A 13529-nucleotide genomic window follows, 5' to 3' on the forward strand; every position below is an offset into this window, starting at 1 on the left:
ATGATGCAAACATATTGTGTTGGTTCAACTGACCTAGAATATTTTGGTGCTGATTTTTGTTTGAACTCAGCATCTGATGCCTCTCGTGTTAACATCCAACAATAGTCAGCCAGCATTGATGGATTCCAGTTGCTCTAATACAGCTTTTCCATGGCTGCAATGTTCTGGTGAAACCTTGCACCGTGTTAGTCACTGGCTGCACCATGTTCAGCGGGAAAGAAGTCCAAGTGCGAATGCAGAAAATGAATTTTCAATGAAATCTTGCATTCATGGCTTTGCACGCTTGAAGCATGTTGTCAATCAGCTTGAAATAGTTTGGTGCTTCGTAGTTGCCAAGAAAATTCTCAACATCTTTAAATGCCTTCCTTGCTATCTGGACTCACAAGCAGATCTTTGAGCCTGAACTGAGTGCATGCCCAGTCATGTTTGAACTGACCAAAACATCTTGTGGGCAATATACTTGTAGATATAAAATATAACAGGAAATTTTTAAAAAATAGCTTGTATCTAAAAAAAAAAGTATGTGATAGAAAATTTTAAGGGGATTTTTGTGATCAGCAACCCAAAATCCATAAAATACAACCAGAAGTATTCAGGAAGTAAAATCTTCGTTGTATAGTGTAGTCAGTAATTTGGTATCTTCCTGCACCTTCGATCACTCTGCTATTTACTGCATAATCTAAAAACTACTTTCTAATGGCTCCTCCATGATCTGATATCATTCCATTCATGTCCATCAAGTAGAAGGGTATTACTCTGAGATTTTGCTAAGTAACTCCATAATTCTGAGTATTATTATCTGACTTTAGAGACCCAGTTGGTGAAAGATTGAAGTTGCACATGAAGCAAAGTGGTCAAGACCCTCAATGAACCATTTGAGGGCAATCTTTTTTATTCCAGTCTTTCACTTGGAGATTTTTCTCAAAATTACAACGAAGATTAAAATCAGGCCATTGGTTTTCAGATTGGAGGTAAACAAGAAGTCTGCAGATTCTGGGGAACTAGGACATGACACAGAAGTGCTGGAGATACTAAGTAAATCTCTAGTAAGCAAAAGGCAGTCAGAACGTTGACTGTCTATTGCTTTCCCTAGATGCTTTGTGTCCTGCTGAGTCCATCCAACACTCTTGCGCATTTTTAGATTAAATCATTCTTCACTTATCTATTAACATCATAACTATTTCTGCAATGACTCGGTTACTACATCTCACTCTATTTGAAAATTAGATAACGCATGTCACTTTTTAAAATAGGCACCAAAATAAATGAAAGAGAAGGAAAAAGTGTTTATAAGGTGTTAAACTTTTTAAAAAGGTTTGTTTTTTTTTGGAAAGGAAATAAAAAACTGACTTCTCAATAAAAATAGAATATTTGTACAAATTAATAGGCTTAATGAAAGTGATTATGATCTCATTGTGCAATTAAAATTGAACTGCACAGTCCACATACGAAATATTTCTTTTTTAATAACTTTCTAACACTACCTTTCAAAGCTATCAATGAGATAAAGCTAATGGGGTGAACATTGCCAACAGTCTTTACAAGCTGTAAGCAAAAGATGTAAATGACCACTGTGGAGCTGATTAACAAAGTTGTAAATACACATTGACTGCACTTATAGAATCAGCAAGATCTTGTACCTTGTGAAATCCTACTCCATTCGCAAGTATAAATCTATATTTACAGATGTATTTGAATTTTATTGATGCTTCATTTTCTTTCAACAGACACTGACTCACTGCAATATTGGAGAGTATCACCAAGCCTGTCAAATCACAGTCAATCGTCAAGATTTCCATCAACATCAAGCACTGTGGTGTGTAACAGATCGATGAGAATAAAAATATTTTGAAACATAGTCATTTGTTGTCGTGTGAGAATCTTAGAAAATTCTTATACCTTCAGAAATGACATTTCAGTGTTACTGTTGGGTTGCAAACTTGAGGTCAGAAGAATGTGAGATTTTCAATGGACAATGAATATATTTATCCAATGAACCCTTATTTGTTTTGTAGTTCTAGAGCTTAGGTTTAAATTTAGGTTTGAAAGATAGTGGTCTAGCATTTTGTAATACATTGAGCTGTATTTATCTGCAATACATAATTGAATTTTGAATTGATTTTAAATTTTAAGCACGACAACAGGCCCTTCTGGCCCACAAGACTGTGCCGCCCAAATACACCCAATTAACCTGCAACCCCCTCCCCCTGTACATTTTTAAGAGTGGGAAGAACCAAAGCACCCTGAGGAAACTCATGCAAACACAGGGAGAATGTACAAACTCCTTACAGCCAATTCTGGATTTGAACCCGGGTTGCTGATATTGTAATGGTGTCGTGTTAACTGTGCCATTAGCATGTTAAAGGCGATTGGAAATTACTGGCATGGATTCCTTGCCCTTCTTTCATTTGATAAGTGATGGGGCATAGGCAGGGCTGTCCAGCTGGCTGTAATGTATACCACTTCGATGATTTTGAATTACGGAGGTGCCCATCAGATGTTTCAGACAATTCATGCAAAAAGACCCTTCACTCCACATGTGAGGCTAGCATTTCATATTTGTCCAGAGGTTCTACCTAATCAGGTTTTGTAATTCAGTGCTAGGCACCCACCTTCGTGCATCCTTATCCCTCATGGTATCAACACCTTTCCCCATCCTTCCACCCAAGACCCCCATCCCTTTATCAACCCTGCCACCATTTGTGACCCTCAACATCTAATTATGTGTAATCTTTGTTTCTTCCCAAAGTTTGCAAATCCAATACTCTTTTCCTATGATTTCTGCTAAATAAACCCTTGCCTTTTCCATATCACTCACCCAAGCATTATCCTAATGACTGTTTGCAACAATGCCCAATGGCCAATACTCATATCTAAGGGCAGATTTTCATTCCCTCAATAAATACATTGACAGACGTACAATATACCAATCAGTTTCTAGGAACTGAAGAATTTCTCGGCCAACATTTTGTTTTTCAGAATTAAGACAGACAAATGTAGATAATGACATTGATATCTTCACAATATTGTTAATTTATGTTTCCTCATCTGTCAAACTTCCAGATTTTGCCAGACTCGTCCCAGTCGGATGTAGCGCCTGATATGCGTGGACTGCTGCAGGTGTCGGCTATATCTCCAATTCCCATTCCTGAATCACCCATCAATAGACTGACAGCTCAAGGTAGGCTGAATATCTTCCATTTTACATCATGAAGGACACAGAATGTACACATTTGATCCAACTACTTTGTGCATCTCAATGGGGAGATCTGACCTGCAAATTGGTGACATCTTTGATCAAAATCTGAATCATGCTTTTCTGCCATATTCCTCCATCAACACACCCTGCCGTACTGGTGGGACAGATTCACCAATGATATGCACCCCTCTGCAGATTGTCCTGGGCAACCTCAGCATACACTCTTTCTTCCATTGAGATCTTTCAGTTCCAGGGCGCCTGGAGCAATCAGATTCTCTGTAGCTGCTTGTGAATCCTCCGGTACCCATTCCCTCAGTGGCTGCCACCTTTTGTGCTCCCTTTAATTCTTTGTCCCGCCTTTGTCACCCTCTCCTTTTGATCACCTGGGAAACTGCAAATAGCTCCAAACAAGGTCACAGAATGTGCTCTTGGAAATTGGCTGGCTGACTCTTCAACTGTATGCCTGACAGTGTCTTCAAATGAGAACTGAGGCAATGAGTGACAAGACAGACACGAGTGTCAAAATCTGACAAATGTACCTGTTGCTTGTACGATATTGGAAGTATTGACAACTTCACAGTCCTTGTAAATGGAAAGTCACATCATTATCATGCTGAGGTTGCTCTCTATCTCAATTGGCACTACCATTGTCCTAAATGGGAGAGAGTTAAAAACAAAATGGCGGTGCTGCTGTAACATTAGCAGGGAGAATGGGCTTTCCTGGTGGGGCGGGGGGCGTTCCACTCCTGACAGATCTGTACAGTATTTAAGCGGCCTGTTAAAGGAGAGCTGATGTTGTTATTTAAAATCCTGCGAATGGCTGTCTGAGCCCAAGATGGTGGCACCTGTTTTTTGCTCCGGGGAAGCAACGGAGCAGGCGACCAGAAATGAGGAGAAGGGGCCCCCCCCACAGTTAAGGAGAAGCAGAGGATTATAACCATGGTGGTAGGCCAGCGAGGGGCTCTGCAGCTGAAGGCCCTTCACAGCCAGTGAGCGGTTGCCAACTTGCTGGTGAGGAACCTGCACACAAAGGCTTTGGGTTGTTGGCAGCTTGAGGTCAAAGGACTCACACCAGGCCGTGGGCTGCCGGGCACTGGCTCATTAGAATCAGGTATCAATATTCGAGAGGATATTGAGGACAAAAAGTGCCCCCGAAGGTCCCTGGATGCTGAACTCTTCCTCGTCATGTTGGAGGTTTGGATCTGGGCTCGGGTTGATTTGGATTGAACTGGAGTCTTAAGTGGCTGCGGGAGCGCCGGAGGTCAATCCACGGACACTCAGTGACTCTGGGGGGGGATTCTCTTTTGGTTCTTTTTTTTTTACTTTTAGGGGCACCAGGCAATGCTAATGGTGAATCTTTGCCTTAAAGCCAATTTTATGTAATATTATACAGTAAAATCCCTGTTATCTGGCACCTCAGGGGATTGGTAGATGCCAGGTTATGTAAATTTCACTTAATCATGTCATTCTTGTAACTTAACAAATTTAAATTTGAATCCTGTTTGCTGGCATTGTAACATTATTGTGCTACCACTGCACTAACTGTGCTGCCATCATAATTAACTCCCCCTGCCCCCCCCCCCCACCAAATGTACAGATAAAGCCTTACTAATATACTTAATACTGATAAAGAATCTTAGGCAGGGATGGGAGGACACTTTGGGAGAGGTGCCCCAGTGACAAGTGGCACCAGCTGGTTCTTCACTGTGGGACACCGCCATTGTTTACAAACATAACTTTATTGACACCTTATTCAAACAGGGCATGACCGGGATACTCCTGGCTGAATGTTTGCTCCCATCTTCGCAAAGGGGTTGTGTGTTGCTTCGGAGAACATTTACTTTTACAATTTTAAACTTTTATTTATTATTTAATTATGTTTACTTATCCTTTTTTTTTTGCTGGTTGCTTGAAATCCAGATACCAGGGATTTTACTGTATTTTTGTTTTATTACATGACAGTAACTTGTATCTGATCTGAGCAGATCACGGAACTTAAATGTGGCATCCATTAACAGAAGCAAAATTGCATTCCACATCGCCTGCAACCTAAAGGTTAAGCATTATAATTTAGTTTATTTCAGTGATGCTGAATCATTTGCTAGTTGATCTTAAAATACTTATGGGGGTTGTAGGTTAATTGGTCTATTTGCATGGCGCGGCTCATGGGCCGGAATGGCGTGTTACTGTATTGCATTTTAAAATTTAAAAAAAAATCTTCAGTCCATCCCTCTGAGTGATCCATGAAGTGCCCAAAGCTCCTGTCAGAATTTGTCAGATGGAAATGTGTTACGCAGTCATGGTTTATCTCATCAAAAGCTAAGCCAAAGATCTTACTTGTACTGTACTGCTAAACAAATTCAAAGACAGTTTATTTTCTGCTTTGTCAGACTCCTAAAATCTCACACTCTTAAAATAACATTGCCTTTGTTCTCTTCTGTCTCCCTTGTAACTTTGAATAACAATCTTTGGCTTGGCTTCGCGGACAAAGCTTTATGGAGGGGGTAAATGTCCACGTCAGCTGCAGGCTTGTTTGTGGCTGACAAGTGTGATGCGGGACAGGCAGACACGGTTGCAGCGGTTGCAGGGGAAAATTGGTTGGTTGGGGTTGGGTGTTGGGTTTTTCCTCCTTTGTCTTTTGTCAGTGAGGTGGGCTCTGCGGTCTTCTTCAAAGGAGGTTGCTGCCTGCCGAACTGTAAGGCGTCAAGATGCACGGTTTGAGGCGATATCACCCCACTGGTGGTGGTCAATGTGGCAGGCACCAAGAGATTTCTTTAGGCAGTCCTTGTACCTCTTTGGTGCACCTCTGTCACGGTGGCCAGTGGAGAGCTCGCCATATAACACGATCTTGGGAAGGCGATGGTCCTCCATTCTGGAGACGTGACCTACCCAGCGCAGTTGGATCTTCAGCAGCGTGGATTCGATGCTGTCGGCCTCTGCCATCTCGAGTACTTCGATGTTAGGGATGAAGTCGCTCCAATGAATGTTGAGGATGGAGCGGAGACAACGCTGGTGGAAGCGTTCTAGGAGCCGTAGGTGATGCCGGTAGAGGACCCATGATTCGGAGCCGAACAGGAGTGTGGGTATGACAACAATGGCGTGAAGCAAGACTGCGTTCTCGCACCAACCCTCTTTTCAATCTTCTTCAACATGATGCTGAACCAAGCCATGAAAGACCTCAACAATGAAGACGCTGTTTACATCCGATACCGCACGGATGGCATTCTCTTCAATCTGAGGCGCCTGCAAGCTCACACCAAGACACAAGAGCAACTTGTCCGTGAACTACTCTTTGCAGACGATGCCGCTTTAGTTGCCCATTCAGAGCCAGCTCTTCAGCGCTTGACGTCCTGTTTTGCGAAAACTGCCAAAATGTTTGGCCTGGAAGTCAGCCTGAAGAAAACTGAGGTCCTCCATCAGCCAGCTCCCCACCATGACTACCAGCCCCCCCACATCTCCATCGGGCACACAAAACTCAAAACGGTCAACCAGCTTACCTATCTCGGCTGCACCATTTCATCAGATGCAAGGATCGACAACGAGATAGACAACAGACTCGCCAAGGCAAATAGCGCCTTTGGAAGACTACACAAAAGAGTCTGGAAAAACAACCAACTGAATAACAATATAAACAAATCAATGTGTGAGTTAACAAAGAATTGTAAAAGGAACTCAGCAGGACAGACAGTATCCATGGGTGAAGTGGTCAGACAACCTTTCAGGCCTGGAAGACTAAAGGAGTGTCCGAACTTAGAACATTCAACGATTCTTAAGAATAAATTAGAACCATGCCCTTTGATTGCTTTATTTGTCTTTTCTCTAGAAGTGGTTATACCTCTATCCTCAACCCAGAAGAGAATTTTAGCTTTTGCTTCGTTGGTAGCTAGATGAACAATTTTGATGAAGCAGAAAGATAATGTTTCACCCACTCACGTTCAGTGGTCTTATTAAATTTGGAAAAAAATAGATATAATAAAGATGCAAAGTCTGAATTTGAGAAGATGTGAGGCCCATTCATGGATTATTATCATAATCTGAGGATTGAAGTGGTATGGATGCTCCGGGGATTCTCTGCAGGGTGTCTGGGATTCATATTTACAATATCTAAAATTAACCTTGTTTAGAGAGAGGGTAGATTAGTAAGGATAAAAAAAAAATCCCATTTATTATTAAGACAAATAAGTAAAAGGGAGGGTTTGGCTTCAGATAATGGATGATAATCTGGGAAATAAGATAAGGGTCATATAGAACAACATGATCACATCAGAGAAGTATAAAATATCTTGTATACGGGAATTTTACATGTATTATTTGTATTCACTATTATTTTTGGACCTAGTACGAGTTATGATTTAATTGTTTAATTATTATTATAGAATTTGATGTCCTGAACTAAATAAGTTATGTAATAGTTGTGGTTCTAATTTACAATTAATATGTGTATGATATGATTTGTTATCATTCGTAGTAAATCTGTGTAAAGGGTTTTTGTTAAACAATAAAAATATTTTACAAAAAGACTAAAAGGAAGGGGGCAATATTAAAAAGGGGAAGAAAAGCTGGGGGGAAGAGGTAATGCGATGTAGAGCTAAAAGAAGGCAAGACAGGTCAAAGGAAAGACTACAAGGAAGGGTGTATGTGTTCAACGTGTGGGTTAATGAGCGACTGCAAAACAATGGGTGTCAGTGCATATGACAATAAAATTGAAATTGAAATATATAGCTCAGGTGATGTTTAAAATTCCCTGTAGGGTTGATGTTACAAAGGTGTACACTTCCTCAATATGCGGCGCAGAAGATAATTCAGATTGAAAAAATTTAAAAATGTAAACCTTTTGAAAATAATTAAAACTTAAGATCACTAACAAACAATTAATTACATTGAAAACAGTATGCAACATCTTTTAATTTTATTTAGAAAATGCAGAATACTTAAAATTCTCCCATCTTCCTCAAGACCACTGCTTGAAATGAAGACATGGTACAATCAGTCTTTCTGAGCGTAACTGCTGAGAGTGTGGAGTAAGTTGCAGCTCCACTGCTGGACTCTGAGTCCTATGTCAAAGTAAGGAAGCAATGTGTTTTGTTTTTGGACATATAGCACAGTCACAGGCCCTTACAACCCACAAGCCTGTGTTGCCCAATTCTACCCACATTTTTGAAGGATGGAAGGAAACTGGAACACCTGGAGGAAACCTATGCCAACATAGAGAGAGTGTATAAACTTCTTTTAGACAGCTCTGGATTCAAACCTGTGTCACTAGTACCATTACAGCATTGAGCTTACCCTGCTGGAGAGTGCAGAGGAGCTCTCAATTGTTTCAGGACTTCCACACTCATGCAATTCGCCCCCTGCCCCAGAAGTTTGATGTTGACTGTCAGTCCCATTTTTCCTGGTAAAATGTTTGCTATCACTTTCAATATCATTAAAAGAAAAACAAACCAGGAAATCCACAAAGGTGCAGCATTTGATTGGTTTAAATAGCAGAGTTTCCTTAGTGTCATCATTAAATGCAGGATTTTGAGCAAAAGAATCTATGGAGTATGGCTTCTATTTTACTTACAAATGTTTGACTAATATTCAAATCAAGATACAGGAAACCAGGAAGCTGGTTGGATTGCAACCTTTGAACTTGTGCAAAGTTTGGTTGTATTGAAGTTGTTTTGAAAGGGACTCAGAAGAGAATTAAAACCATGAGTTGATGTTATTTAAGTTCCTTGATGCTTGAACAATGCATTTGAGAAATGTAGGACACAGATGGAGTATTATTTGCTGCCTATTATTTCTACTTGTCTATGCTTTCTTTGCATCTTTGTTATTTTTCTTCATCAGGTCAGAGTGACTCAGAAATCACAGAATCTCTGCACAGTGAGAACTCTCATGCTTCTGATTCTTCAACGGAGCAATGTGCAGTTGTAACCCTTCAATTCTTGTCGACTGTGTGCAGCTTCCTTACCAATTTACTGGCGGTCATCCCAGAAGACACATTGACTGCATTCAAGCAAAACCACCTCCTTGCAGCTTTTAATGGGTGAGTGACCGTCACAAAATTACCTAAAAAATGTTAACGCTTGATAAACTCTTGCTCCAGACCCCAGAGGCTATTTGGACTACATTTGCCTGAGCAGAGCATTTTGTTGTTTGCTCCATTCTTGAAGTGCATGTTGATAAGTTAAACTGGACAATGAAGATTTTGCTTCCTTAAAAACTCTTGGGTGTATTTTATGGATTTTGGACTGCCGATCACAAAAATCACCTTAAAATTTCCCTATCACATACTGATTTTTAGATATAGCCTATTTTTTTTGTGATCACATGAAGTGCAACATCATTGAAAATTCATTTTCTGTGTTTGTATTTGGACGTCTTCCCTGCTGATCTTGGTGCAGTCAGTGGTGAACATGGTGAAAGGTTTCACTAGGCCATTGCATCCATGGAAAAGTGGTATGAGGGCAACAGGAATCTCTTAAATCTGGCCAACTATGTTGGACACTGACATGAGAGACATCAGATGTTGAGTCCAAACAAAAATCAGTTGCAAAACATCTTTAGGTCAGATGAACTAATGCAATGTGACAGCATCATTATGTGATTAACCATATTAAATTCAATAACATTTAATGTTTCTCCAATTTTCTACGTGATACAGCAAATCTGAAATGATTTTTGTGTTCAGCAAAAGTTGCCAATCATAATCATAATTTTTTTCAGGAACAAACCTTTTGAAAAAAAATTGTTGTCCAGAATTATGATTGATATATTGTCAGAGTACATATTTGACATCACATACCACCCTCAGATTCTCTTACCCACGGGTGAGGCAGAATTACCAATTATTGGAAGTGCAAAATAACTACACAGCATATATATGTAAACAAATAAAGAACAGTAAACAGAAAATGAATGTAAACAAACTGTGCATTGCAGAGAGAATAACAAATATCAATAAAGTGCACAAGTAAGAGTCCTTAAATGAGCTTTTGATTGAGTTTGTTGTTGAGGAATCTGATGGTAGAGGGGTAACAGCTGTTCCTGAACCTGGTGGTGCGAGTTTTGTGGCACCTACACTTCTTTCCTGATGGCAGCAGCGAGAACAGAGCATTTGCTGGGTCGTGTGGATCCTTGATCCTGCTCTCCGACAGCAGTGTTTCCTGTAGATGTTGTTGATAGTGGGGAGGGTTTTGCCTGAGCTGTGTCTACTACCTTTTGGAGAGCTTTATCCTCAGGGGTATTGGTGTCCCCATACTAGATCATAATGCAGCCTGTCAGCACACATTCTACCACACATCTGTAGAAATTTGCCAGGTTTTCTGGTGTCGTACCAAACCTCCACAAACTCCTGAGGTAATAGAGACACTGACGTGCTTTGTTCACGGTGTCATTAGTCTATTGGGTCCAGGAAAGATCTTCTAAGATAGTGACTTCCAGGAACTTAATTTGCCCACCCTCTCCACCTCTGATCGCCCAATGATCATTGGATCATATACATCTGATTTTTCTTTTCTGAAGTCAACAATCAGCTCCTTAATTTTGGTGATATTGAGTGCAAGATTGTTGTTGGTGCTCCATTCAGCCAAGTTTTCAATCTCCATCCTGTATGCTGACTCAACACCTTCCTTTAATTTTTTTTAAAATTTGAATTTAGACATACGGCATGGTAACAGGCCATTTCGGCCCATGAGTCTATGCCACCCAAATTACACCCAATTAATCTACACGGCTAGTACTTTTTGAATGGTGGGAGGAAACCAGAGCCCCAAGGAGGAAAACGTACAAATTCCTTACAGACAGCGCAGTACTTGAATCCTGATTCTGGTAGCTGGTGCTGTAAAGGCGTTGTGCTAACCATTATGCCAAGCGTCCCATCACTAATTTGTAAATGGGGTTATTGTCAACCTGAGCCACACAGCCGAAGGTGTAAAGTGAGTAGAGCAGTGCTCCGGTACTGATGGAGATGGTGGATTCTCCTGAAGACAGCATGCACATCATTCTCAGATACGAACAGGTTGGGATAATCAGGGAAGATGGGTATGTGGAGGGGTGGTTCTTCGCTGTTACTGGCATCAAATCGGGCGTAGAAGGCGTTGGTTTCCTCTGGGAGTGAAACTTTGCTGTATGCTACTTCACCTGATTTGGTTTTGTAGCAGGATATGGCATTTAGGCCCTGCCATAGCTGTTGGGTATGCCATTTTCATCCGGAATCTCCACCTCACACAGTAGATAGTTTTTCACAAGTCATAACTGCTCCTTCTATATTGATCTGGATCTTCATACATAAATGCTTGTGATCTGGCTCTCAGCAGGCTTTTGGTTGTGAAAACTGTGAATGATTTGTTTGGGACACACTCATCCACAGCTGTTTTTATAGAGTCTGTGACAGCCCTGGTGTGATCATTCAGATTCTCAGCTGAGTCGTTGAACACCAGCCAATCTGCTGACTCGAGGAAGTTCTCATCCTCCTGTGACCACCTGCTAGCTGTCCTGATATCTGGAGGTTCTCTTTTTTAGCCTCTCTCTTTATGAAGGCAGAAGGAGCACAGCTAGATGATCTGACTTGCCAAAATGCAGTCTTGGGAAGGAACATTAGGCCTTCCTTATCTTGTTTTTGCAATAGTCGAGTGTGCTGGGACCTCTGATACAATGAGTTACATGCTGGTAAAATTAGGCTGGGTTTTCTAGGCACAGGCCTGCTTAAAGTAACTGACTAAGATTTATAGTTCATGGGGGTTGTCTTTTTCCTGTTTACTGACCACATCCTGCAGCTCTGCAAGCCACCTATTTGTAATCAGCTTCGGGAGAGATATAAACTCTGATGAGAATCACTGATGAGAATTTTCGGGGTAGATGGAAGATTCGCTCTAAGACAGTAGAGCAGGAGGTTGAGTGACAGAATAATAGATATGTTTTTGGGAGATAAATTGGGGCAAGGTTTGTTAGTGTAGGTCACATATAAACACTTTAAAACAGATTTTATTTAAAGTAATGGAGCTCTGCTAATACTAGACATGTCGGGGCCTCAGAACTTTTGCAAAAGTTTTAGAGAGTGCCCAAGAGACTTCACTAATGGATTGGTGTTTACAAAAAGGCAACAAATGAAAGAGCTTGTCAGAGCCGCATATTGTCTGGAAGGGAATTTGCTGTTCTAAGAGGGTTATGTCGTTTTGCAAGCAGAGAGAGTTAAACAGGCTTTCTCTCAGAGAGACAGAGAGAGAGAGAGAGAGAGACGCAGAGATCACTTCTAACAGTGTTACAGTCAGCAACAATCTCTGGGGCTGGAACAGGACAAGCTGGTAAGCATGTGGACAACCCCATTTGGAAGATGGGTTGTGAGTTCTTAGTTCAGCCTAGTCAAAGCCCTTGTGGTTCATGCAAGAGGAGAGGACTGGCTGTTTATAATGTTTCACTTGGAATAAGAGAAACAAAAAGGTACTCTTTGGTGACCTGAAAGAAAGAGTTTATCATCTGGAGAACCCTGAAGGGGAAAGTTTCATCAGCAAGACACTGAAGTGGCTGATTAAAGAGGAATCAGTTGTGTTGGTCCTGGAACAACAAATCTCTCTCTGAAAACCGACAAGAACCTTCCTGATTGGTAACCATTTACCTTTCAAGCACCAAAGCTTGGTGAACTTTATAAATGTTAAATTCTGTGCACAGTATAAGAATTGCCTGCAAACAGTGAACTTGGAGGAATGAGAAGTGAGATTGGACTGTGAATCAAAGAACTTTACTGAGCTTACACACACATTACATACACGTGTGCTTAAAATTAGAAGGGGGTTAAGTTAGGTTAGTTACGTCAATAGTGATAAAGTGTGATTCCATTTTCATGTTTAAAGATAATTAAAAGCAACTTTTTTTTTGTCTTAGTGGATATCTATTGCTGCTGGGTTTTGGGGTCCTCTTGGCTCGTAACAGTTGACATAACTCCAATGTCTGGACACCACCCAGTATTAATGAAAAAACACATGCCGTCTCCACTCCCTTTTCCAGAATCCGAGTTCCAATCCAGTCGATTAATGGTGAAACCGTCTGGTCGGATTGCAGTGTGTTCTCTGTTAGCTGGATCTCAATGCAGCAAACAACTGAGATTTGTCATATCTGTCTCTGATAAAGCAGCTTAGCCCTTAGGTTGTCAATTTTATTCTCCAGTGACTGGACATTGGCCAGCCATATGGTCGGTAGGGGAGGTCTCGTATCCCTGAGCTTCATTCTTGTTTGGATCCTGGCCCTCACTCCAAGTTTCTGACCTCAACCTTGGTGGTGGCCTGTCCCTTTAAGGCCTTTGCCTTTCAGCTGACTGTTCAGCAGCTGGTCGGTCATGAAAAAACTG

The 13529-nt window shown here is 41.1% G+C and overlaps 1 protein-coding gene across 5 annotated transcripts in view; it reads left to right on the forward strand.

The window, feature by feature from the left end:
• The window catches only part of rttn (rotatin), a 397420-nt gene that overhangs the window by 182872 nt on the left and 201019 nt on the right, over positions 1–13529 (forward strand). For all 5 annotated transcript variants that reach the window (XR_011352026.1, XR_011352027.1, XM_069920391.1 and 2 more), the window contains exons 34-36: positions 1728–1816; positions 3064–3181; positions 9032–9230. Coding sequence is in view for 3 of the 5 variants with exons in the window: in XM_069920391.1 (XP_069776492.1) it covers positions 1728–1816; positions 3064–3181; positions 9032–9230 (406 nt within the window). In the remaining 2 variants the exon portion in view is untranslated. The remainder of the gene's footprint in view (positions 1–1727; positions 1817–3063; positions 3182–9031; positions 9231–13529) is intronic.

Source organism: Narcine bancroftii, chromosome 2 (assembly GCF_036971445.1).
Source record: "Narcine bancroftii isolate sNarBan1 chromosome 2, sNarBan1.hap1, whole genome shotgun sequence".
Classification (NCBI taxonomy): Eukaryota; Metazoa; Chordata; class Chondrichthyes; order Torpediniformes; family Narcinidae; genus Narcine; species Narcine bancroftii.